We start from the raw sequence: 25,834 nt of genomic DNA, 5'->3' as shown, positions 1-25,834 counted from the left end.
GAAATGGGAGACTAGCGCAAGATCTTTCACAAGGCCACAGACTGTTCAAAGAAGGAAGTGAGCATCCATCCCTAGAATGGATAAGATTACAGGTGGCAAAAGAAACCCTAAGCAAGAGCCTTCTTAGGTGGTAAAATGTTTAACGACTGCGTTGCCATTTCCCAGAATAACCTGAAATTCATTGGCTGGATGGCAGAGGAAATGTGTATAAACCTGTATCCTTATGCATTCTTGTCCCCTTATCTGGTATGCAGTTCAGTGGAACAGATTGTACTTGTAAAGCATCTTTAGTAGAAGATGAAGGGAAGGTATAGGTTCAGGAACCCAAGAAAAGCTTAAGTGGCCTTATACATGTTTGATCACTTTTAGAAAATGGTCCCATAGCATACAGTCAAAGCCCTTGGTAGTGACCCTCTGAACACTCTTCCAATTCAAAGGGGAGTAGAAGGACATGAGATCAAAGGATCTAGCAATCAAAGTCACGCTTCTCAGAGTGCGAAACATGCTTTTGTATAGAAAAGAGGGAGCTATGTTTATATAGGAGATAATGTATCCTAGAAGTGAAGCCAGAAAAATAGATTTGATCAAAATCTGAGGTCTCTGGAAGGGGAAAAAAGCCCAATGCAAATAGTCGAGTCAGAAAACTTACCAGTTGCCCCAGAGGCAGTGTAAAGTAATTTGAAGCTTCAAAACTCAGTCAAAGAAGTTGAGGGGATTGCCTCTCAGTACACGAATAGGCTTGCACTGTGGTTACATGTGGAGTTGTTATCAGGGAAGACATTTGATTTGACAGAGGGATTCTTCGAGCTGTACTTTTCAGTGTGAGGGGTGTTATGCCCAAACGGTTTTGAAAACTAATGAGCTGAAGGTGTAAATGGGTAATTGCTCATTTATTTTGCTCAGATTGTAGTTCAATGTTTACGACCAAAGAACAAGTTACTTCTTACCTTGTAACGTTCTTTCGACGGGATGTTCCTCCGACGTATTCCTTATCTTTGATAATACTTTTCCAGCTTGCTGGCCTGGGAAATTTTTTCTGTAGAGCGCGCTGCGCGTCGACGTCCGCCAAGTCGATGTCCCTCGACGGCCACCGTATCGGTGCTGACGTCACCATGCCCATAAATAGCCACGCGCTGCGTCCGTTGCTCAGTTCCGTTTTGTAGCATAAGAAAAGTCATGCCTCAATTGGTTATTGACCTTGAAGGAGCGTAAGCTGCAACCACAAGGGAAGTATCACTGCGGGGATGGATGGGAGGGGCAATAAGGAATACGTCGGAGGAACATCCCGTCAAAAGAATGTTACAAGGTAAGAAGTAACTTGTTCTTCGAAGGGATTGTGTCCGCCGACGTATTCTTTATCTTTGATAGACTCCCATAGCAGTGGCATGTAATTGGAGGTGGGAGTGAGTATTATGTATCCCTTTAGGGATGGACCGAATGTAATACGGCCTTGCCAAATCTGGTCTCTTGACTAGTGGAGGAATCCAGATTGGAAAATGTTGTGAATGTATGTGCGGACGACCATGTGGCAGCCGCACATGTCTCGGACCAGTACCCCTCTTTGGAGAGCCGAAGAGGCTGCGATACCCCTGGTTGAATGAGCCCTGAGCTTTTGGGGTGGCTCTTTCCCTGCCAGTTTGTAACATTCCAGAATGGCCAAAATAATCCACCTGGAGATGGTTTGTTTGGTTATGGGTAGTCCCAACTTGTGACCCGAGTATCCTACAAACAGTTGGTCTGCTTGCCTGATCCTAGCCATTCTGCTGATATAAAAGCTGAGAGCTCGCCTTTGGGTCCAGCCTATGTAGCCTTTCCTCCTCTTTCCCCGGATGGGGAGGAGGGTAGAACAAAGGTAAGGTAATTTTCTGAGTAATATGAAATTCAGAAACCACCTTTGGGAGGAAATTAGGCTTCACCTGTAGGACAACTTTGTCCTTGTGGAAAATTGTATGTGGGGGTTTACAGGAGCGCGCTTGTAGCTCGCTGACCTGCTTAGCAGATGTTAGTGCTACCAATAGGACAGTTTAAGCGTGAGAAATCTCAGCGAAAAAGAGTGAAGTGGTTCGAATGGAGTGCCCATTAGGAAGTGTAAGACTAAATTTAAGTCCCATAAGGGAACCTGGAATGGTTTTGGGGGATAAACATTAGTTAATCCCTTGAGAAATTGTACCACTAGAGGAAGTTTGAAATACGATGGTTCCTCCGCAGTGCGCTTGAAGATAGAAAGCGCTGTGAGAAAGCCTTTTACAGTGCCAACTTGAAGGCCTGAGTTTGCCAAGTAGAGTAGAAACGATAACACCGTTGGTGTACCACATGAAAAAGGGTCGATATTCTCTTCCCTACACCAGCTGCAAAATTTGTTCCAACGGCAGCGGTATAAAGACTTTGTTGCTGGCCTTCTGGCCGAAAGCAACACCTCCATGACATCTTCAGGGAGATCCCAATCCTTGTACCTCACCCTTTCAGAAGCCAAGCGTGAAGGTTGAGGGTTCTGGTGTCTGGATGGAGAACCTGACCCCCCTTCTGCGAGAGAAGATTCTCTTTGAGTAGAAGACGGATTGGAGGACAGATGGACAAATCTAGAAGGTCCGGGTACCACGTTCTCCTGGCCCAATCCGGGGCAATTAGGATCACGGTTTTCCAGAATCTTCTCAACCTCCTGATCATTTGAGGAATAACAGAACACGTCTCCTAGAGCTCCTCTCGGGGGAACTCCCTTGAACAGAACAGATCGCACTTTCTGTTGGTGCTTGTGGCGAACAGATCCACCTGAAGGGTTTCCCAAAGGGGGAAGATCTCTTGAAGGACTTCCTGAGGTAGCTCCCACTCGTGGGAGACTGTGCTCTGCCTGCTCAGAGCGCCCGCTGTCAAATTCTTCTCTCTGGCTAGGTGGACTGCCGGTTGAGAGATTCCTTCTTGGATTGCTCAAAACCAGAGCTGCATCGCCTCTCTGCACAGTGGTAGTGATCCTACGCCTCTTTTGTTGAGGTAGTGCATGGCCACTGTGTTGTCCGTCATTTTCAGGCCATTTCTCCCCTGTACTGATGGCGGGAAAGCTTTCAGCGCTAGTCTGATCGCTCTCAGCTCCAATAGGTTGATGTGTAGTCTGGACTCCGATGGAGACCAACGACCGCTGATGGTCAAGTCGTTGGCATGGGCTCCCCACCCCGTGAGTGAGGCGTCTGACTACTGTTATCTCCGGCCATGGTTGCCAAAACAGTTCTCCTTTCAAGATGTTCTCTGGATAGGCCCACCATTGAAGGTTGCGGGCTACCCTGTCCGGAATCCGGAGGAGATCTGTCATTCTCCCTGAGAATTGCGACCACTGACTTCTCAGTGCCTACTGAAGAGATCTCATTCTCAGGTGAGCCTCTAGCACAAGGAAGATGCAGGATGCCATGAGGCCTAGCAACCTCAAAAAGTCAAAGGCTGGGAGACGTTGGGCATTTTGAAACTTGGTGACCATCTGTAGAATATCTTGAGCTCTCACCTCTGGTGGCGAGGCTTTTCCCAGGGAAGTGTCCAGGACCGCTCCAATGAACTGGAGTCTCTGTGATGGTATCATCTGTGACTTCTTTAAATTGAGGGAGAAAGCCCAGTTTGTGAAGGAAGTGGTAGACATAATCTAGCTGGGTCTGGGCCTGTTCCGAAGATACAGCCCTGATCAGCCAATCGTCCAGGTAGGGGTAGACGTGGATCCCTTCCCCTCCTTAGACTCGCCGCCACTACTGACATCAGCTTGGTGAAGACCCTCGGGGCGAAGGTCAGCCCAAATGGCAGAACTCGAAATTGATAATGAGAGTCGCCAATTGCGAACCTCAGGTATTTCCTGTGTTTTAGATGGATTGGCACATGAAAATAAGCATCCTGAAGGTCCAGAGATACCAGCCAGTCCTGGAGCTGGAGGGCCTGAAGGATCTGAGAGAGAGTTACCATCTTGAACTTGTCCTTCCTGAGGAACTTGTTCAATTCTCGTAAGTCCAGGATGGGCCTCAGTCCTCCGTCCTTCTTTGGTATGAGAATGTAGGGGGAGTACCAGCCCTTGTTCCTGTCCTCTACAGGTACCGGTTCTATGGCACCTTTCTCTAGCAGGTCCATAATTTCCTGCAAGAGGAGCGAATCTGGAACTTTTAGAGATCTGTTCCCCGGTGGATGACTGAGGGATGTGTAGAAAGGGTAGGCAGTAACCCTGGGCAACTGTCTCCAATGCCCAAGCATCTGACGGTATAGTCTGCCATTCCGTCTGATGGTGAGTTAACCTGCCCCCTACAGGTGTATTGTGTGGGAAGGCCTCCCGAGTGGTTTGGGGGCGGCTGATGCAGATGCCGAGGGTAAAGAGGCACCTGCTGCGGCCTTAGTACTTTTGACCCGTCCACCTCGGCTGGATCTCCTTTGGCCTCTGAGCCGGCTGTCCTCTGCCTTTCCCGAATGCGGAATAGCGAAAGGACTTTCCTCTCCCAGAAGTTCCTGGGGCGAAAAGGAGTTTGGCGGATAGCAGCTCCTAAAGATTTTGCTGCTGCTTTAGATGTCTGCAACTTTTCCAGACTGTCATCAGCCTTTTTTCCGAATAGTGAAGAGCCGTCAAAGGGCATATTCAAAAGTCTGGCCTGCACATCTGGAGCAAAGCCAGACTTTCGCAACCATGCATGCCTGCGGATTGTTGTACTTGCCGCCATGGCCCTGCTGATACGGTCAGCGGAATCGATGCCTGTTTGAAGTGATTAGCACATGGCATCTTTGTCATCTTTAATAATGTTAAGGAAGGCTTCCTTTTCCCTCTCCTTCGGGTATGCAGTCAGCCGCTGATGAAGCACACTCCCATAGTGTGTGACTGAACCTGGCGAGCGTACAGGTGGCGTTAGACTTCAATGCCATACTACAAGCAGAGAAGACTTTCTTCGCCATAGAATCGTACCTCTTGTCATCTCTATCCTGAGGGACAGTAGGGTAAGCGGTCCTACTGCTAGATGAAGTTGCCGCTTGAACCACCAGGCTCTCTGGAGTCGAGTGTTTTGATAAGTATTCAGGGTCAGCAGCCGCTACCCTATACTTGGCTGACAATCTTATTGACCGCAGGGATAACTTCAGGAGTTTCCCAATTAGATGTAATCTTCCTTTGTAAAGCTGCATGGAAGGGGACCACAGGGTCCTCCTGTGGACCTTTGTCTAATATGTCTGTTAGGTCATCCTGTTGAAAAACAGGGGAAGGCGCAGACCAACCCATAAATTCAATAATTCTTGCCATAAGGGTTCTATAGGGTGTTTCGGCATGTTCCCCTGGGTCTGGCTTAACAAATTCCACTTCTGGGGAAGTGTCCAGCCCACTTGCCTCATGTAGTGACTCTTGTAGGTCCTTCAGCCTTCTTTCCTCAGAGGTGAAATCCTTTGAAATAGGCAGTGTGGTCCTCCGTAATCCGAATGTTTCCTGGTCAGAATCTTCCCCCTCTTCATAAATTGAAGATAGTCAAGGGTACTCTGACCTCTGAAATGGTGTAAAACCCATCTCTAAGGCAGAAGGAGCCAAACTTGTCATTATTGGGCGAGAAAACGTTGATGTCGTCGACACCGATGTGACAAGCTTCGAAGGCGCCAAGAACGGCGTTGAAAAAACTGGAAGGGGTCTCGAAGACCGAGAGGATCGGGATCCTACTTGAGGACATTGACGGTCTCGGCGTCGTGCCAGAGGCCCTTGGAATCACCGTTGGCTGTGGAGTAGCCTTGGTCTTCTCTTTCATCGGCGTCGATGTCGGCATCGACCGATGCGTCGAGGAACCCTTCGACAACTGCGTCGATTGTGCCGATCCATGCGAAGGAATCTTCGACGACGGCGAAGTTGGTGCCTTTTTACCCGATGGCTCGTGGCGCTCTCGGGTGGAATGTTTCGCCGGGTGCTGCAACTCACGGCGTTTTGATTTTTTGGGTTTTTCACCCGGGGTATCACCCTCAGCTGTCTTCAAGGGGGTCGAGGCCGCATTCTCGAAGACGCTTAACATTTTCTTTCTGAATTCCTCCCACTCAGCTTGAGAGCTGTGTTTCGTGGGACAGGAGACCCTTTCTGGGGACACAGAAGATGAGGAAGGGGATCTTCGACGTCTTTTTTGCGTGTCTTGATCTCGACGAATGGTGGGAGCTACTGCGAGATCTAGAATGGGAATGTTTGACGGCAAGGAGACAAATGCCTCGACTCAGCAGAAGAAACCTTCGAGGAGGTTTTGATTGACATCTCTCTCGAGCCTCCCCTTGCTCTCCTTCAAGGCTTTCGCCGTCATGGACATGCAGTCCTAACACTCCGAACAATGGTACTCGGATCCCAAGCACCACAAGCGGATCCTGTGTGGAACCGTTAGACATTTTTTTCCACCGCAGTCTCGACATTTCTTGAAGCCGGATCGCGGCGTCGTCGGTTCCGATGAAGATGCCATCGAGAACGAGTAGGTATTATTCGAGTAGATATAGAGTTATCCTGACTGAACTGAGCAACGACGTACGAGGCCCCACGAAGCACGGAAAAACGGAACTGAGCAACGGACGCAGCGCGTGGCTATTTATGGGCATGGTGACGTCGGCGCGATACGGTGGCCGTCGACACGCATCGCCCTCTACAGAAAAAATTTGAGGCCAGCAAGCTGGAAAAGTATCAGAGATAAGGAATACGTCGGATAACACAATCCCTTCGAAATGTAGATTGGGGGGGCGGTGGGGGAGCCAACCTTCTAGATTCCATATAGCCCGGTACCGGTTTGGATTGATGCAAATTAATCCACGTCCTGCTGCAGTACCTTTGTAACCTGATCAGAAGAATAATCAGCCCCATACTGCAGGACATTTGGTCGTAGATCAGTAGATTTACCACCAGAAGGGTACTCACTTGCTTCAGCGTTTGGAATGATGGATTCTCCTGACCGGGCAGTTGAAGGCCCTGGAATAGGGAATGCTACCCTTACACCAGCACCAGAATAGGCTGTGAATATTGACACTGCACACTTGGTATGGAGCCTCAATCCCTCCCCACAATTAACTATGCAGTGGCCACCGAGCCTTGCAAAATCAGACAGTAGCTTGCAGACCAGGATCCTTTGCAATAATTAGTGTCAAACACCCTTGAACATACAGAAACTCACCAGTTATTAAAAGTAAGGCACATTACGCAGGATCAGTGCAGTTTAGCTGCAGATGTCTACGGCTTCAACATTTCTTGAAAACGGTTGTAAATGGCATGCATGAAGGCAGGCTGCCTCAGAGGCAATGGGCAATAAAAAAATTATAAGTGCAGGAAAATAATCTGGGTAATCTGTTTTTTCCCTAGTCTGCCAGTGGAAAAAAGTGAACATACATATGGTTAAGGCCAACACGCTGAGAGTTGTGGCACGCACAGCCACATTGCAAGGTCTTACAGTCACAGCACATGTTTTGTATCAAAAGCTTTTCCGGCCCTTTTCGTAGCACGAAAGGCAATTTTCAATCATTTGTGAAAAAAGGAAAACAGTATGCCAGACTATATCTCCCCGGAACGACACATGTTGCCATCCTTTGCTTTTTTGGTACACAGATAGGACCTTAGAGAATGCCGGGGGATCGGACGTGCCATTACTCTATTTGTTGGAACACCTTGTAGCTGAAACCCTTAATCCTTGTGTATGTTAAAGGACATTTATACCACGCACTATCACACATGCATATACTATGTAAAACAAAGAACTGCAGCAAATGCACAAAACATGAAATACTATTAAACAAGGACTGGTTGATAGGATGGTGGCCTTTGAAATTGGAGAGATTGGTTCTGAACCAGCTTTGACGCCAGCAATGTTTGCCCCTATCTAAATGTGTTGACAATTGTAAATGTGCGAAATCTGCATAGTCTACTTTCGAATACTGTTCCCAAATGCATGTATCCGTGCCCCGCCAACTTCCATCATATACGGTTTTCTTAAGCCATGTCACTGTTCAACTCCATACCAAGCCATGCATTGTATACAGCACACCATGCTCAAGAGGCATCTGTGCATCTTTCCTGTAACAAATGCATCGATGCTTGGAGCAGAATGCAAACCTTTTCAACCCACCTCTGGCACTGAAAAAACATGTCGCAATATAAAATGAAGCAAACTTGCAGGACCCTTTGCTGAAAAAACAATTATTTGATGGCACAATCGCAAAATGCGGCAACTAGTTTCCTGTGACAGTATTGTAGGTTCGAAATGAGGGATGCAAGAATCGTATCAAACAAAAACGGATCCTTTAAGATGTGACAAGACTAGATTTATATTTTGTTGTAAACATGGGCAAACCTAAGCATTCATTTTTACCAATAACTCCTACCTCATTTAAATTGTATGACTTAAAATGCCATAAAAGGACAACCAAAAAATACAACTATACAAAACCATTTTCTTACCATCACTGAGTTCATCTGTAGGCCGACTAGCACACAACATGCTTTCATTATATGGGGGTAGCTGAAATGAAAAAGACCTCGATTAAAATCAAAATCTCAATTTCTCTTTAAAAAAAAAAAAGACACTGAATGAAAACTCCATTATTGGACAAATAAAGCAGGAGTTACTCACCATAGTGGATCTCTTACTCCATGCTCATGGTCCTTTCCTCCATACAAATTCTGTGGTGAAGCACTATGGTAGTGCAACACAGCACAGATGGGTCAAAAATAGTCTAGTCCACGACAGACCAGACAGCTTTTAAGGTCAGTGAATTCAAAAGGTGCTTCACCTCAATGAAAGCACCTCAACCCCCAAGCATAGCGTATTGAGAGGGGGATATATAGGCATGAAGCCCCACATGTTTAGATGCTCTTGCCCACTGTAAAGACTGGTAGGGGGGTCTGTACTTCCGCTCTCTATATGGTAGAGGGGAGGCACAGAGGACCCCAGCCAAGATTCTCTAATATGGTAACGATGGACGAGCAATCAAGGCTTAGCTTCTCAGGAGGTGATGCAGGCTGGTTCTTAAGTACAGTGTATCCCCAAGCCCCCACAAAGGAATGTCCACACACTGTATTACTGAAAACACAGTCTTTATATAATTAATATTCAAGGGTTATGTACACTTATCACAATAACGCACTTTGTGCTCAGGAAAATCAGCAATGGTAAATATCTACAATTCTAAAGTGGTACCACTAATATTAGACCTCATTAAAGTGCATTCACAATACTGTTAAAATGGCACACAGATCAATAAGAAGGAAACCAGCAATAGAGAGAGGAGAGATAACAGAGGGTTGAAACAATAGGCAGAATACTGGCCCCTACCACTGGACACAGTTCTGTGTGGAGATCCCCCCACCTGGGCAACCTGTAAAATAAAGAGATATAACACCAGCCCAGTCCATATATTGTTCAATAGTCTATTTCTCTCCTATAATGTTTTTACCCCCCCAATGTACCTGGTGGAGTCGAGTTCTTCGAAGAGGCGTCGACAGATCCTTCTTGAATGACCCCCTTTAAAGCAGGAGTCACGGATCGTCGAGAGGCGTCGAGAAGCGTCGAGGAACTCGGTGTTCGGTGTCGGGGAATCGACGGCCCTTCTTGAATGCCTTCCCTTTCAAGCGGGAGACACGGGGCGTCGAACGTCCGACAACAAACAAGGTAGAACGGCGTCGATGAGGCGGCAGGCTTCGATCCGAGCGGTGCTCGTCGGCGTCGAGATGTCGGCGTCCTGCGAGGAAGAGGCGTGCGGGGCACCTCGGCGACACTAGTTCTGGACCGCAAAGATTGTGGGTGACGGTGGCCCAGCAAGGGCGTCGAGTCGCTCGAGTCTTTGGGGTCGTGAGGTGGCGGGAAACCCACCGGCGGATTCTCCTCGGCGCGTTGGTCGTCCTCGACTTTCTCCGGCGGGACAAAGCGGCCGACGATGCGGACGAGGGAGTCCTTCAAGGCAAATGTTCTTAGGCAAGGAGCGGACGGCTCCGGTCGTCGGCGGCACGGCGTCAAGTGGTTCCCACGGCGGGGCAACACAACTTCGACGGGCCTCCAGCGGTTACACAGACCTGCGAACCCTGGTCGACGGCAATGGACTTCGACAGCGTCGATGTCCGGGTGCTTCACTTCGATCTCCTCGGCGGTCCCGTCTCGGGTCGGCAGCCTTTCGAGGGTCTGACTTCCAGGGCGCTTCGGCGAAGATTCAGCGGTGCTCGATGGTCCCTCGGAGCACGGGAAGAGGGCGCCTAGCCAGGTCCTCTCTCGGGTCAGTCCTCGACGATTTCGACAACCTTCAGTTCCGTCGAAGCAAATGCCACAGCAAGTCTTCTTCTTCCAGCTGGACGTCGAGGATCAGCAAATCCAGTTACTCTTGAGTGGAGACTCAGCTTCTGAATGCTTCTGAACAATTTCCAGTGGTGAGAGGTCCCCAGATATACTATCCTGTCTCTCATCCACACTGCTGGCACACACACAGCAGCCAATCACACAGAAGGGCATTCATGCAGTCAGTCAGCCAATCAGGCACACAGTGCATTCAGGCCACACTCCTCCCTTTCAGACACTCACAACAAGGAATGTGGATTGGGACAAGTACCCAGCCATTCAACACTACACACTGCATTCAGGCCAGTTTCGGGCAGGGCTGTCTCAGTCTTTGTCTCACATGCCAGAAACCAGACAACCACAACAAGAAGTGTATATTGGTCACACACTCCATTCACCCAGGTCCCACCCACAGGAGGTACCCACAACATACAGTCAAAGGGAAGGCTCCAGTCAGTCTAGCTGGGCCTTCACAACAACACCATATATGGAACTTCCACCCAACAGCCAGTCAGGGGGAAGGGACAGAGTCAGGGCTTCCCAGGACTTTGGGAAAAACAAGACAACAGGCAATAGAAAGCAAGAGGCCACAGGGGCCATCTTGTTTTCTATCAGGAATCAACTGATCCCAATGGCAGGGCCTGGGTATCCCAAAATGGAGGACGCCCAGAGCACCTGTCTAATTCAGCATGGAGCTGCCACCAGCCCATACCCTGCTCTGTGGGCCACCCACAGGTGCCAAAAAACATACACTAGGGGCACAGGGTTGTACCCCTACCCATGGGTGCCATAAGGGTATCCCATGGGTCTGTTCACCAAACCAAAAGAGAGAGCTGCACTGCCAGGAGTCCCAAATGGACTCCTGGGCAGAAAACATAACAGAACACACGATAAAAGGCAGAAAAGGACAAGGATTCAGAGGCCCTGTCCCTCTGATGCATTTCCAGCATCACACCCACACCAAACAAAGGACTGGCATTTGGGGACAGGTACATATACCAGGGAGGTAGAGATTTTTCAATTCAACCAATGGTGCTCTGCATCTTGCTCCCATCCCCAGAAGATGGAAAGTCCCACAAGTATGGAGTAAACAGGATGTACGAGCACAGGGCATATTCCCGGTTGACAAGAGGGTTAATATTCATGCCTAGATTCCAAAAGGAAGCAAAAGAACTTGGACTGCTTAGGAGGACCACCTTCATCGCTGCAGTCCTGACAACTAGTTACTTATCTGAAATTATCAGATGGGCGCATGTTAACTTGAGAGATCGCAACCTGAAAAGCTAACTATATAAAGAGTTGAAGAATACCTGAAAAGCTAACAAACTGTATAAAGAGTTGAAGAATGCACCTTTTTGTGGATTAAAGAGATCTGTACCCAGAGATGGTTCTAGTATCCTATCTTTTGGGAGATAAAGATCTAAATACTAAAAATGCCAATAGCGTCTTAGGACAACCAGAATTAGGAGTTGAAGGTTTCCTGAACTTCTGTTGAGTCATCAGAACGAAATGAGTTGGTGGAAAGGCATACAGTTCCCTTTTCAACCAACATAAGAGGAATGCATCTACCAGAATGATGTGAGCTTGAGTCTGTGGCAGGGCACATATTGGCAACACGGATACCTACAAGCTCCATTTGAACAACGGAATCAAAAAAACAAACATGGAAGATAATCTGTTCCGGTCAACCTTTTATTGAAGTGAAACTTCATTTGTTGCAAGGGACAAGTCTAAAGCTGGAGAAAGGAGTGTCTACATGAGCTCCTGTTGAAGTTTAAGGCGAGAAAAGCAATCAAGCTGTTGAGATTCATTTGTGAACTCAGTCTTGTTCCATTGATAAAATTATAGAATGTCAAAGCTACAAAATGGTGCGCGAGGCTCACAAGAGCTACCATAATCTGGCTACATGCTGGCCCATATAATCTGGCTACATGCCGGCCCATACTCGCTATTGAGCACCAACATGTCTAGCCCACATGGGATCTTACTGCAATGCATTAGCATGACATACGTGCAAATACAAAGAACCTTGAAAAACATTTACAACACTTTGCAGTTGGTGAACGGTTATCAAACACCAATCTAAATCATGTTGTAATAGACATGGTAAATACAGAATGGTGAGTGCAAACAAACTGCAGCAACAGGACTCTTACCTCTTTAAAAAATTAAAAATCTTACCAGTTAAAACATCCTCTGGGGAACAGATGCTTTTAGTCAACATTCACACAGAGTATCAAGGGATCTCAGCTTAAAGTATCAACTGTGACATTAGAGGGAAAGAACATATCCACTGGCAGAAGAGTTAATGTTGAAGTGCCCAATCCCAAATCTCTTTAGGTTAACAGAGGAAGACAGTCATGAATTTGTCCTGCCTTTTTCGCTTTCTTCCGACAGACCGTTTTTCCATGTTTAACATCGTTGCTTTGTTGACAACATAGATGCAAAGGAGACTTCATTAATGTTTCTCAAAATGCGTATCTGGTAAAAGCAAGTTTCAAATCGCTTTACGAATTTACTCTATTTTGCTGGAAATCCGAGCCACTTTTCAGCATCCATCGATGTTCATTTGTAGTCTGCCTTTTTGATATTTTTAAAAGGTCATTTGTTTCCCCTGGCGACCATCATTACCCCAGATCACATCATTCTATTTACCTCAGACAATCTTCCCGGGGTCAGTCTGCCTTTACCACTTTGATTACTACCAGCCTTTATTCCTCTTGCTGTGTCCCTGAACTTCATTTGTTAACAAGCTATATTATTCAGTCTTCTTTGTTCACTTTGTTATTCAACTGTTCCCCCTTAATACTTTACTTTCCAATTCATTTTCTTTTTGTATCCGCCGCCCTCACAACCTACCATTTCCTGTGCTTTTACATGGTGCCAGCCTGCACCGTCCATGAATCTTGATTTTTTAATTTCTTTTAGGGATTTTATTTTTCCCAATTTTTGTTGTCACAGTTTGCCTCAATAACACACCAACTCTGAAAGACTGTTCAAATGATTTATTCTTATTTTCAAAAGGCATCAGACTAAGGGCAATCCATGCGCTATCGTACCCCCCTTTGGGCATCCTCCAGTCTAGCCTATACTTCCACTACCCCCCCAAGATCACTAGTGATTGGTAAATCCCATGCCAAATGTTAATGGCTAGATATGAAGGCCTAAAGGAAACTGCCTTATCCATTTAACTACCTCTGGGTTGTTCTACTGGTTCCTAGCAGCGGGTCCAGGCGATTAATTGACATCTGGCAGGGGTATGAAATACCTGGCTTTTTTTATATCACATAAAACTATGCAAGTTATTCCATCTCTGAAAGGGTACTCTGATAAATCCTACGGAGCCTCACAGAATCTCTGCCTAAAGTCTCCATCCAGGTGGCCAGGGAAAGGCAGGCGCTTTCTTATTTTTTTATGATGCTCTTGATTTAGATTTTAAACCGCCATAACATATTAAAGCAGTACAAAAGCAACAAGGTCAACATGCAAGATGAATATCATCATTGAAACCGGAAATTAATAAACTCAAGAAAGATAAAACAATCAAATCAATAGAATCATCCAACTAACAGATTAAATTATGATATAACTTAAGATATATACATTAAATTGACAAACAAAAAACACAGGACATGACAAACACCACCTCCCACAACAACCCCCCCTCCGACCTTGAACTGTTAAACCATACTCTAGCATATCATTGTTCATGAAACTCGTTAAAAAAAGTTCCCCACTGTTCCTTATAATCATTTTCTCTATGTCGTTCACCAAATATTATCTTCTCAAAACTCGAAAGCTGTACATTCACGTGCCATTCCTCAACACTTGTTTTTTTCCTGGTTTTCCAAACTCTTAATATTAGTCTGGTTGCTGTCAAAAGAACCTTGCAAATCAAACTCAATATCGTATAATCAACATATCGGCTACATTTTGCGGATTTTCAGAAGCACAGCTGATGGAGTCCCAGGGAATACAATATTCCATATCACGTCAATCCTATCCAATACATCATTCCAAAACCCCATCCCTCTGGTACAATTCCACAGCCTATGTAGCAAGGTTCTCTTTTTGACATCCCCAGCATCTTTCACTGTCTGACAAGCCTAACCTGTTCATCCAAACCGAGGTCCAATAAAGGCCTCCCAAAATTCTTTGATGAATGTAGTGTAGATTCAAGTCAACTTTTGCCCTAATGGGAACCTTCCATAGACTTTCCCATTCCGTCGGTGGGATAACCCTGCCCAATTCTTCAGACCAAGTAAGCCTCAACTTGTTCCAAACCGGTTGGACCTCCAGTGGGAGAGCTTAAAAAATACTATGTGGCATAGTCTAAAGGAAATCACATCTTTCAGGCCTCTGCATCAATGGTACATCCATTTGTTGTCTTTCGGATATCAGAGCCACAATTCATTTCTCAATTCCCTTCGGTGTAAACCAAATTGCTCTCATACTCAAATGTTAGCATTCCTCCACCACACCAGACGTCTCAATTGAAAATATCCCTCTGTTAATCCAGCTCCTCCAACATAACATTTTATTATTAATCTGCAATCCTGGATTGTGCCAAATGGAAGCATCACTATAAAGTATAATCCTCGCCCACTTTCCAATATCAGTGATGTTATTGCTTCTTTGTTAGCAACCACAGTTTGTAAATCAGACACATGTCTCAATAGCTTCCCCAATGAATATAAACTCTATACGATATGGCCACATGCTTTGTATCTCAATCTGAGCCCATAATAGCACTTTCGGATATTAACCATGGGGGTGGTATTAGCTGGGTGGATCACCTGAGAAAAGCCCACCAAGGGAATAAGAGGGCTGTTAGGAGAGACGCGATATTCATCTTCGGATGGTGAGACTTCCATAATGCCAGAATATCAGAGTCAGGCTCCCCTTTCCAAAAGCACCCAGTGTTAATAGAAAAAAACTTATGGGTCAGCATTGGAAAAGAACATATATGGATCAGATCATCAATACCATTCCGATAGGAAATGTACCAAATTGTTGCCCCCCAGCACTGTGACCATGGCACGACTGCCTTTGCGTCGTACTAAAATGCAGAGGCTCCCACTACACCAATTTATTTCGTTTTTATTTGAGCATTTGTATGGCGCCTACACATCAAAAAAGTGTTTCCAGGAGCAACAAAAAAAGGAGGGTTGGGGGTACAGAGGAGAAAATAACAGTAACAGCCCTACTAGGGCCTTGTGATATTCAGATCGTGCAAGTGCAATAACAGGAAGTACAAGGGAGAGGGGAGGAGGAAGAGATGCAGGGGGCCCAATGGTCTAGGCAAGTGCTAAGGGAGGCCCAAGAGGGCCAGTGCTCAGGGAACAAGCTAGTGTGAAGGAGGGGGGTGAAGCAGACTGAGTAGGCTAGTCTGGGAAGGGTGCCCGAGCGCAAGTGCTGGTGGGAGGGGGGGGGCTAATGGTGGAAGGAAGGCCTGGCCCATGTAAGGCTCAGAGATACAGGCAACCAGACAGAGGCAGGTAGACCTAGCAGGGGAGTGGGAGGAGGGGTGGAGGAGGAGAAAAGGAAGGTCTTGATAAGCTTCCGGAATTGAAGACGATCCAGCTCAAGACAGAGAGGCAGGGAGGCTGTTCAAAAAGTAGGCTCCTGCTGAAGAAAGATCTCCACTCTTCTTGGAGAAGCGTCTGACTTGCAGAGAGTTAGAGCTAGAAGACCGAAGAACTCTAGCCGGGAGGTATTTAGGGAGAGAGTTGGATGTAGTGAAGTCCAATGCCCCACAAAGCCTTGCATATGATGCAAAGGGTCTTGAATTGGATCCTTCCAGCCACAAGAAGCCAGCGGAGCGATTTTAGGGCTGAAGAGATGCAGTCCCCGAGCTGGAGGCCAAGGATAAATCTCGCAGACCTATTCCGGATTACTTGAAAAGGGCGGAGGGAGAAAAGGGGCAGATTAAGGAAGAGGCTGTTACAGTAGTCCAGCCTGGAGACAACCAGAGCTATGGGGACCGAGTTTCTTGGAGACGGTGAGGAAGTGAGAATGCCTGAGCAGGTGAAGCTGAAAGTGAGATTTCTTGACAAGGTCAGCGATGTGAGGGGAGGAGAGAGTAGTCGAAGAGGACACCCAGTTTTTTGCCTCATGAGGGGAGGGGGCCCAAGGAGGGCAGCCTGGGGCGGGGGGAGAAGGAAAGAGGGGGTGTCCCCCACTCCCATTAGATGTTAGCGAGGGATAAAGAGAAAAAAAAGGTTTTTAAATAAAACAAATTTTTTTAAAAAAGGACCCTGGTCCGCCAGTTCATACCCACGTTAGTGGGAGAGAACTGACGCTGCAGTGATGTAGGAGAAACAGTGACACAGAAGTGTGCTGCCAAAAAAGCAAGTGGGTGGGGGGCGGATACGGGGATGCGGGGCACAGTGATCTATGTGATCACTGTGCCGCACCATAATGGCGTTTGGGAATTTGAAAGTGGACATTTTGGGCGGCGCATTGATCACATAGATCCGTTTTGATACGATTCCACTTCTATTAGAACTATGAAATCAAGAATCAACTCCTTTAAAGCCCTTTTCTAGAAGATCATTCTATAAACAGATTGAGTTAGAGAAGGTTAAAATTGAAAGCTTTGATAAAAAGGTGAATAAGGAATACGAAAATTAGTCCCAAAATGCCCCAAATACTGGGACGACGAAGAGGTGCTTAGAGGCACAGAACTGCATTAAGCATTCTAAGGTTTCTAATGGCCCACAACAGAGCAGGACAAGATTTAAAGCCCTTTCAGGTGGTGCAGGCCATTACCAGCAGTAGGAGAAGTAGTCAGCAGCCGTGGATGCATCAAGGGCAGATAAATGAAGACACCAAAATCGCTGCTGTTGGTGTAGCGGATTATGGTACTGAGGGAGTCGCAAGAGCAAGAAGCTTAGACTGTAGAGGGCCACACAACGGAAGTGTTGGTATGCAAGGCTGCCCTGTGAGAAAGAGAAGCTCTTTGTTCCCTGTTCTTAACTATGGTGGCTGGCGAGCATCTGAGAACGCTAGGAGCAATACAGGCTCCTATGGTGAAAAGCGAGGGATACAGGAACACAGTGGTGTCAGAGGCTCTGAACGCAAAGATCGAAGAAGTTGCAGCAGCAGCGGGTAAAGTGGAAGCGCAAGGAGAGACGGTGAGTTGGCCTGTGAGAGATGACTCGTGGTCATCCGTGAAAGACCGCTGGCTGTTTGCAGATGTTTTGAATGCCAAACTAATTAAATAAGAATTTTTGGAAGAATTCTTATATTAAGAGGAAACAAGGAGGAGGAGGTTTACAACTATCATTGATCACGTAACAAGGGGACAATTTTGAACAAGCTGTAACCAACATTGCCAAAGTAAAAGGGGGTAATATTTAAGCCAAATAACCAAAATTGGCTAAGCCAAAGAAAGGCGTGTACAGGAGGGCGAAGTGACCTCTGACGTGCCCATAGAATCAGAGCTCACCCTCTAGTACTTTAAGAGATAGATGCACCTGGAGGTGGATGGGGTGTGGGATTATCTTACTCCAACACAAGTCAATAAGGACAACTCAATGGTTTGGCAAAGGGAAGTCTGTTTAATGACAAGTACAAAAAACGGGGAAACATGGAAATCAACAGTGATGCGATCACCCGTCTCACTTCAACTCGCAACAATCTTCATTCAGCAGCAATAGTTATAGCAAACATTTGTCATCATTGACGTGTAACACTCATAAGTTTGTCATGCAATTCAATTGGTTGGAAAAGGTAACTTAATTATAGGTACTATATCTATATATAGTAACAGAGTGTGGGGATTGGATAACTTATCGGGTAGGCGTCTACGCCCTTCCCTTCTACATTACTCATGCAAACGTCACTAACCGTACAACGTCTCATTGGCTCTACTATCTATAGGACCTTAGATTATTTGGCCCTCTGTGATTGGGCTGGCTACAATAAATCTCCACTTTAATTAGCAGCATGCAGAATGGTCACCCAGATGCAGTATGCCCCAAGATTCACCCTGCCTCCCTTCCATCAATCAGTACTTTAGGGCTATGTGTCAATTAGTTGGCTTCGAAACTGTAGCTCGTCAGGAAGAGTTATGGTATCTCCTGCTTTGGGTGACAGACGTTGGTACTTCTTCGCGATTGGCTGGTCACATGTTAGCACACTGTGAATAGGCTTGGTTTTCCTTCTATTTGTGCATTTAATTTTCCCTTTCGGCCGCCACCTGCCTGGGCCTCCTTATCTCAACCTTCACGGGGCAGGCTGCTCTGAAGTTTCGATTCTCCGAAGTTACTGCCTGCCTCCCTCTCTTGGTTTGACCTCGATTTCCCAGGCACAAGCTGCCTCTTGCCGAGTTTCGATTCCGCTCTTTCGTCTGGCTTTGAGCTGGCATACGAATCCTGGCCTGTTTTGACCCTTAGTAACCTGGGTTAATTCTGCTATTGTATAAAGCGGACCCGCACTAATATGTGCTTCGTTGAGGTAGATATATAGTTGGCGCTTGCCGCTCTATTCTTCTACTAAGCATAGCAAGCAGCACTTTTCTTAGCTTCTTGCGTTTCAAGCATATGTACAGGCGTTAGCTAGTTGCATACTTTCATCCTGCATTATAGTTACGTTTCCTTGTATTTCAACATAATCTCTTCTATATCTACTATGTTATTTTCACACATTTCGTCTTTGTGCGTCACCCTTTTGGTTGCGGTTTCTTTCATCGGTGAGTCTGTCCGGGCCCTTGTGTCGTCACCATCCGCCTTCAATTAAGGCCCTTTGGGTCTCTTCTGGGACAGTTTGTATGTAATCTTCATTTCGTGTCAGCTACTGGTACGGTTGTCTCAATGGGTATCTTACTGCCCATGGTTGTCTGGTTACTGGCACTTCAATAGGTATTGCTCTTCTGACGGGCACTGGGCAGAGCCCTAGTGTGGCTCTCTGCTGATTTATTTGCTCATCATACGTCCTATCTTGGTGTGTACGTTCCTGGTACTTTAAAATGGGTGGCTGCAGGCCATATCTGGGACCTCCTCTACACTCCCCCCCTCTGGTCAGTTCTTCGACCACTTCTGCTTCCACCTTTGGATTCGTCTTACTTGGTTCTTCTGTATCCATCTCTTCATCTTCTGGTTTTGTGCACGATGGTGTGAAGGAGTGTGTCTTTGGAGTCCATATTTTTATCACTCCTTTCAAGTTTCCTGCTGTTTTCACATGTTTGTCTTTATTCCATATCATTAGTTGACATTGTCCATTTGGGCTACAATAGATCGATTTTCCTTCATAATTTCTACGTTTCCTGGGGTACAGGAACTTTGTTCCTTCTGACACATTCGCTGGCCATCACAAAGTCTTATTTCATCAGTCAGGTCTCTGGGCTTTCAACCTGGTTTGACATTGATCATGATCTTCATCCCTATGGCTTTTTTCGCAGTTTTCTGGCATTGTGAGATTATTTTGATAAAACAAAATCCTAGTAGTATCAAAAGCAGGGCTCCCGGGAACTTGAATAGGTCTGCCATCCATTGTGGAACACATGAGAATAGTGATCCAAACCAGCTGTCATGATCAACTTCGTCAGTTTCATCGATCATCTGGTTCTGCAGGTTTGTTAGCATACCTATGGCTTCTGTTAAGGTTCCATTTTCTACGTCATGAGAAGGTATAAAAGTGCAACATGATTCTCCGATTTTTGCACAAACTCCTCCATCCATCCATCGCTGTGATCATGTCAAGTACATATCTGTTCTGGAGAGTCATTAGTCAAATGCTCTCAACTCTTCCTTGATCGCATTGAATACTTTTATGGTCGAGTTGATGGTCTGTAATAACTCCCATCTGGTTATTTGCAACCATTTGGTGTTGGCTCCAGCCTGGAATCTTGGCATAAGGATTGTTGTGAACACTGATGAGGTTAGGCTAAACACCCTGTGCTCATGGGATGGCAAGAAATGCTTCCTCCAATTTGGCAGAAAAGTAATTCTCTCTCTTCATTCGGGATATCAGCTCCACAGATCTCCTTTTCCTCAGGTTAGCATCTGCTTTCGGGAAACTGTCAATATTCAGGTCACTTTATGGGATCACAAGTGCTGGAACATGGACATTCACTATTGTGCATATGCCTCCCCAGTTTCTCGGCAGTCTTATGTATGCTTTGGATCCACATGCCCAATAATGATCCATAATCACTGCAGTTCTGTGAGTCATTCCTGGAGCTTCAAAAATGTGTCTGCAGTTCCGATTCTCTCCCATCTTTCTTGTGCCATTGTTGCTGAAGCACAATTTTGGGCTTTCCAGTGGAATCATCTGCAAGGGTCCTCCTCTGTCTTCGACCCATGTCAGTAATCTGGTGAGTCTCCGCCACAGAGGTTTGCACTACCTCAGAGTTTTCTACTGCTTCTTTGCAGACTCCAAGGACCATCCATGCTCAGCAGATTACCACTCCTTCCCATCCGTTGGGGAAAGCACTATTCCCCAAATCTGCATCTCTTCTGGGGTTTTTCCTTGGACGTTCAGTCTCGGGTTTATTTCCCATTTTGTTCCTGTTCCTTTAACTTCAGGCTTTTCGTACCTGATCACGCGATTCCTAGTATGGGCTCCATTTCTAGTCTTAATGTCCTGAACATAATCATCTTCATCGGGGTAGTCGGTTTCAGTTGCCCATATCAATGAGGCATCCCTCCCCATGAACTGACCTCTGGTGTTGCACATTGCTATGTGTGACAGGCAGTGTGCCGTCGGGACATCAATTTCTACAGCCAGGAAGATCTTGGATTTCCCCATGCTGTATGGTAGAAGTGCACAAACAAAGCATTCTCCTTCTGAAGTTTGTCTATCAACTACTTTTATGTAATGGTAGCAAATGTTGTTCCCTAGGTGTGCCGTCTAGGTAGTCGTTCAGTTCATTGTTATCTTCATGCAGGCTTCTCTTGATTCTTAGTGTCTTCCTGTAATTTGCTATAACTACATTCCTAAATGCATCTTTGTGGCTTTTTCTTTCTGGAGGATTCTCGGGTATCCCGGTCCAAGGTGCAGGACTCTTCATCTGCACCATTGAGTGGAAAAGAGTCCGGCTGCTCTTTCCAGGTCCTCATGCATCTTTTCTCTGCTACGTGCAAGTGCCCATGCTAACCAGCCTAACACTGGTCCGGTGTATGGCTGTATGGTATGCCTGGTATTGGTCTCTTGCGTTGGAATATGCGTGCTGGATAGTACAGCCTATGTTGTTTTGTTCTTCAGTTCCTCTTGTAGTTTTCTTACTCTGGCTAAGTTTGGTAGTAGAAGATCTACAAACATTTGTGTCCTTGCGGAGAGTCCTGCTGCAGCTGCTTCTGTTTTCCGCAGAGCGTCTGTCAGTGCTACTTCTGTTGACTCTCCTCTTCATTTCGTTTTTTCTCACCATCTCCTGTGAAGGCCTTTTGGATAGGCAGTCTCGTCTTTTCTGTAGCTTTCGTTTGAGGTTCTTTGGTTATTGACACTAGGCCTGGTTCGTGTATATTCAGTGTGTGTGCGCATGTGGGTGTCAGTGCTTTGTCTTCATATCTTTCGTGCCGACCCGGTCTCCGGCTTTCCTGGTCATTCGTTACTTCAAGTGTGTATGTGTCACTGTTAACTATATTCATTCTCAGGTCATTTACCTTACCATCAGATTTTCTCGGGACTGGAATTACTATATAGGGTCTGGGTGCTTTTGTGGATTTTTATGCATACATCATCAGGTGGGTGCACTGAAATTGGACCGCTTCGTGGACCAATAAAAAATGCAATTCTGATCGTCAATGACAGCAAAATAATGATAAACACAATGCATAAATACATGAGTGCGGTAAGTAAGGTGGCAGCATTTCCTTCCAGAGAAGCGAGAGTGGCCCTCTGCTTGCGGGAGGACCAGGTTACTGTTCTGGGCCCCCATCTTGATCATTTACCAAATGTCAATGTTATTGTTTTCTCTTGCTCAATGTTCCTTGAACAGCTTGTGTCATAAAGTGTCACATGCTTCACAAGTGTCCCCCCCTCTTGCGGAAGGTAATTGTCTCTTGATACAGGATACAGTTCCTTTGCTACTATGGGAAAATAAATTAGAATACTTCTCTTGATAAGTCACTTTTACTGTGTATGTTCAAAATAGGCGAGTTCCCAGTCCACCCCCCGAATCTGCTTCAGTCCTGAGGACATGCTGGACACTGATCAATGTGAAGAAATGGGGAAAATATTAACAAATACAACAAAGGTTTTGATTCTGCTTCCTCAATCTGTCCCTCAGCAGAAAGTTTCTTCAGAATCTCCTCAGATACTCTCTGAAATTTAGAAAGCTCCACTTGTAACATCATGCCATGGAGGAACATTCCCATCTGTGCGATATTAGCTGGATCTCTGATGAAGGTGAGGACGTCAACGTCGATAGGTCTCCCCACCATCTCTGGGAAGTCAGCGACTAGGCGAAAATGGACATTATGTGCCAGTCTGCTGTCTTCGAGTGACAGGGACATTTGTCCTGCCTTGCTGGGTTCGGGATTATAACTTCTTTTCTTGACGTGAACAATGTTTGCACTGTCCAGACGCATGGATTGCGACCGATATACTAATTTTGTTTAACAGTTGGCTCAAATGTTCAGTGTTTGCTGGATCTCGAATAACGGTCAGAGTGTCAGTTCTCCCGACAATAGATGGACAATCTTGGATTATGCGAAAGAAAAGTATTGATGAGTTCATCTAGAATCGTCTGTGGTGGAAGCATGTGTGTCCTTTTCGCTGTACTCTGGTAGTACAATAAAGGCTTCCGCGGTGACAGTGAGCAGGTGCCAGATTACTTTCTCGTTGGCAGTATCTTGGATAAAGTCTGACACTGGGGACCCTTCCCACCAGCGACGGATATGATGCCAATACTAAATGGAAGTAGGTAAAAACGTCCTTTGTGATGGTTCTACTGGGGCACACCATAAGTGTGGTCGAACAAGGTGTTGGTATCTGGATGATTCAGGATACTGTATCTTGCTCTCACTGTAAAAGTCCTTGGTCAAAGTGTGTTATAATGTTTTCCTCAACAAGGCTGAAGTGTGATTTGGTTCAAAGGTTCGTGTCATAAACGTGCTGTGGCTTACATGCGCAATTATCTTCTTCACCCTGCAACTAGGATGCACAGTGTGTCCGTTTTTTATGTCCTTATCCTCTTTTTACTTAGAGGGAATGTCCAAGCCACAATTTGCAAAAGGGGTCTTTGTCTTGCTTTACTGCTCATGCGTCGTCCCTCGTCATGGATCTCGTCTGCACGTGCTGTGGTTCTTCCCCGTTGTCTGTGGTCTCTTCGCGGTGGGGGCTTTCTCAGATATAAGGCTTAATGTCATTGAGAAAAATCCATGCTCTCCTGCCTAGTAGTTTCACAGCTGATGGAGTGCAGTCCTCCACGATGAAAGGACCATTGAATCTTGGCTCATCCCACCTTTTCCTCATATGGCTCTTCAACACAGCATCTCCAGGGAAGAGGAGTGGAACACGTAGCTCTTGAGTTGGGTCTGTTGCAGCGTCCCCCCTCTGTGTTTTGTGTTGTGTTGCACCCTTTTCGTCGTCGCTGCAGCTGGTCTGAAATTACAGTAAGGCTGGATGTCATGCAGTTCAGGTACTTTTGCATTTCGGATCCCAGGACCTCTCGGGTTGGTTGAGCCACATCTAGCTCTATCTCAGGGGGTACAGGGAGTCTTCATCCTCCTCTCTGTGACTATCTCATGTGGCGTAAAATGATGGCCGGAACCTGGTTGGTTCCGAAGAGCATACAATGCCAATGGAAGGCAGTGCAACCATCCCCTCTTTAGAGTGAGCTTCAACTTGGCTATCCTTTCCTTTAACAAGCTGTTGAGCCTCTCACAAATAACATTACCTTCTGGATGATACACCGACGAGAACTTGTGCTTTATACCAAGCAACAAGCTAATCTGTTCAAAGACTGCATTTACAAAATGAGCCCCATTATCTGATCTCATCACTTCACAGCCCCCCCCCCACCTAGGGAACACTTCCCTCACTAGGAATTTGCCCACATAGGTAGAGTCTGGGTGTGTACATGGACCTGCTTCTATCCACCTAGAGAATGGACACACCACAACAATTAAGTATCTGTACCCGTTGCATACTTGAATCATGTCGACGTAATGGACATGCAGATGCTGAAAGGGCCCATTTGTCCTGGGGATAACTCCTCTCATTACTTTTAATGTGTGCCCAACGGTGAATTGCTGAAAGAATGCAGTTCACCATAAAGAATGCAACATGCTCAGCAATTCGGAATGAACCAGTCTTCCGCGAGCGTTGCTGCTAGATTCTCTTTTGACATATGTATTGGGTAGTGTAACTGTTCCAACGCTATTTTTAGTAAGGCTACAGGCATTACTGGTTTACCAGTGCTGTCTTGCCGTCACAATCCGGAGGAGGGGTTTAAAGAACACCCTCGATGTTTCCACAAGTTCTTCTCGTCCTGTGGTGCCTCCACTTGAAGCTCCATTAATTTTGTCTGCCCCAGATTGCTATATGCTTCAGGTGTGGTCCGTGCCACCATCATTCTCATGGGTGCACGCCACTTCCATAACCGTTTCACTCTTGGATGTCATACGCTTGGCTTCCGCGTCTGCTGCGCGATTTCCACGCGACAAAATCTGTCCCTTTTGTATGGCCGACGCATTTCACGACTGCTATGCCCACTGGGAGCTACAGTGCCTTAATCAGCCTGTCCAATAAGGCTGTGTGCTGCACTGGTGTGCCGTCTGCGCGGAGGTAGCCCCCTCCTTTTCCAGCACGCTAAACCTTTGTGCGCTGTCAACGTCACATAGTTGGAGTCGCTGTACACCGTTACTTCCTGGTCTGCGTGACTCTCGATGTAGTCACAACTCCAATAATTCTGCCGCCTGTGCCGAATAATTAGATGGAATTCGTGCACTGACGAGTACTCAAAATTCTCAGTTTGCCATAGGTTTCATCACAGCAACGCCTGTACATCTTTGTCCATCACTATGTTTGATTCTCGAAGACCCATCAATAAAGATGATACCACCCCTCTCCCCCAGCAGGGCATTTTCTTTCACCCTGGGGATTTCAACATAGAATTCTTCATAGTTTGCACAGTCATGTATCGGCTCTCCTTCAGTGACTGGCTCAGCTATGAATGTGGCTGGGTTCACCGTTTTACATTGAACTATTTTGATCGATGGAGTTGATATGATCACTTCATAAGCAGAAGCTCTGAGAAGTCAGTGTGCCTTTTGGTTTCTCCAAAATGGCAAATGAGTGCTCGACGTATATCGTCATGGAACATCCCATTACAATGGTTGTCACCTTCTCTATGGCGAACGCTCCGGCAGCTAAACTTTGTTCGCATGGGAATTGACCTTTCGTAACTGGGTCCAGGTTCCCACTGTAATATGCCAGGGGCTTGTACCCCAACAAGGTTCTTTGAGTGAGCACTGCCGTCATACGCTGCCATCTATGTGTGATAATAGGTAGAATTCCTCTGCATAATTAGGAATTCCGAGAACTGGAGCCGTACAAATCGCTCTGAGTTCTGCAAACCCTTTTTCCATCGCCTCAGTCCATTCAATCCGTCACCTGGTGTA

At 46.3% G+C, this 25,834-nt stretch overlaps 1 protein-coding gene across 2 annotated transcripts in view; it reads right to left on the bottom strand.

Annotated features, from left to right (window-relative positions):
- The window catches only part of USP10 (ubiquitin specific peptidase 10), a 943,776-nt gene that overhangs the window by 732,017 nt on the left and 185,925 nt on the right, over window positions 1-25,834 (bottom strand). For both annotated transcript variants that reach the window (XM_069636257.1, XM_069636260.1), the window contains one exon: window positions 8,399-8,459. In XM_069636257.1, the coding sequence (XP_069492358.1) occupies window positions 8,399-8,459 (61 nt within the window). The remainder of the gene's footprint in view (window positions 1-8,398; window positions 8,460-25,834) is intronic.

The sequence above is a fragment of the Ambystoma mexicanum genome, chromosome 1q (assembly GCF_040938575.1).
Source record: "Ambystoma mexicanum isolate Mex_15411 chromosome 1q, UKY_AmexF1_1, whole genome shotgun sequence".
NCBI lineage: Eukaryota > Metazoa > Chordata > Amphibia > Caudata > Ambystomatidae > Ambystoma > Ambystoma mexicanum.
Note: the sequence above shows the minus strand (reverse complement) of the source record. Positions and strands in the feature narration are given on the sequence as shown.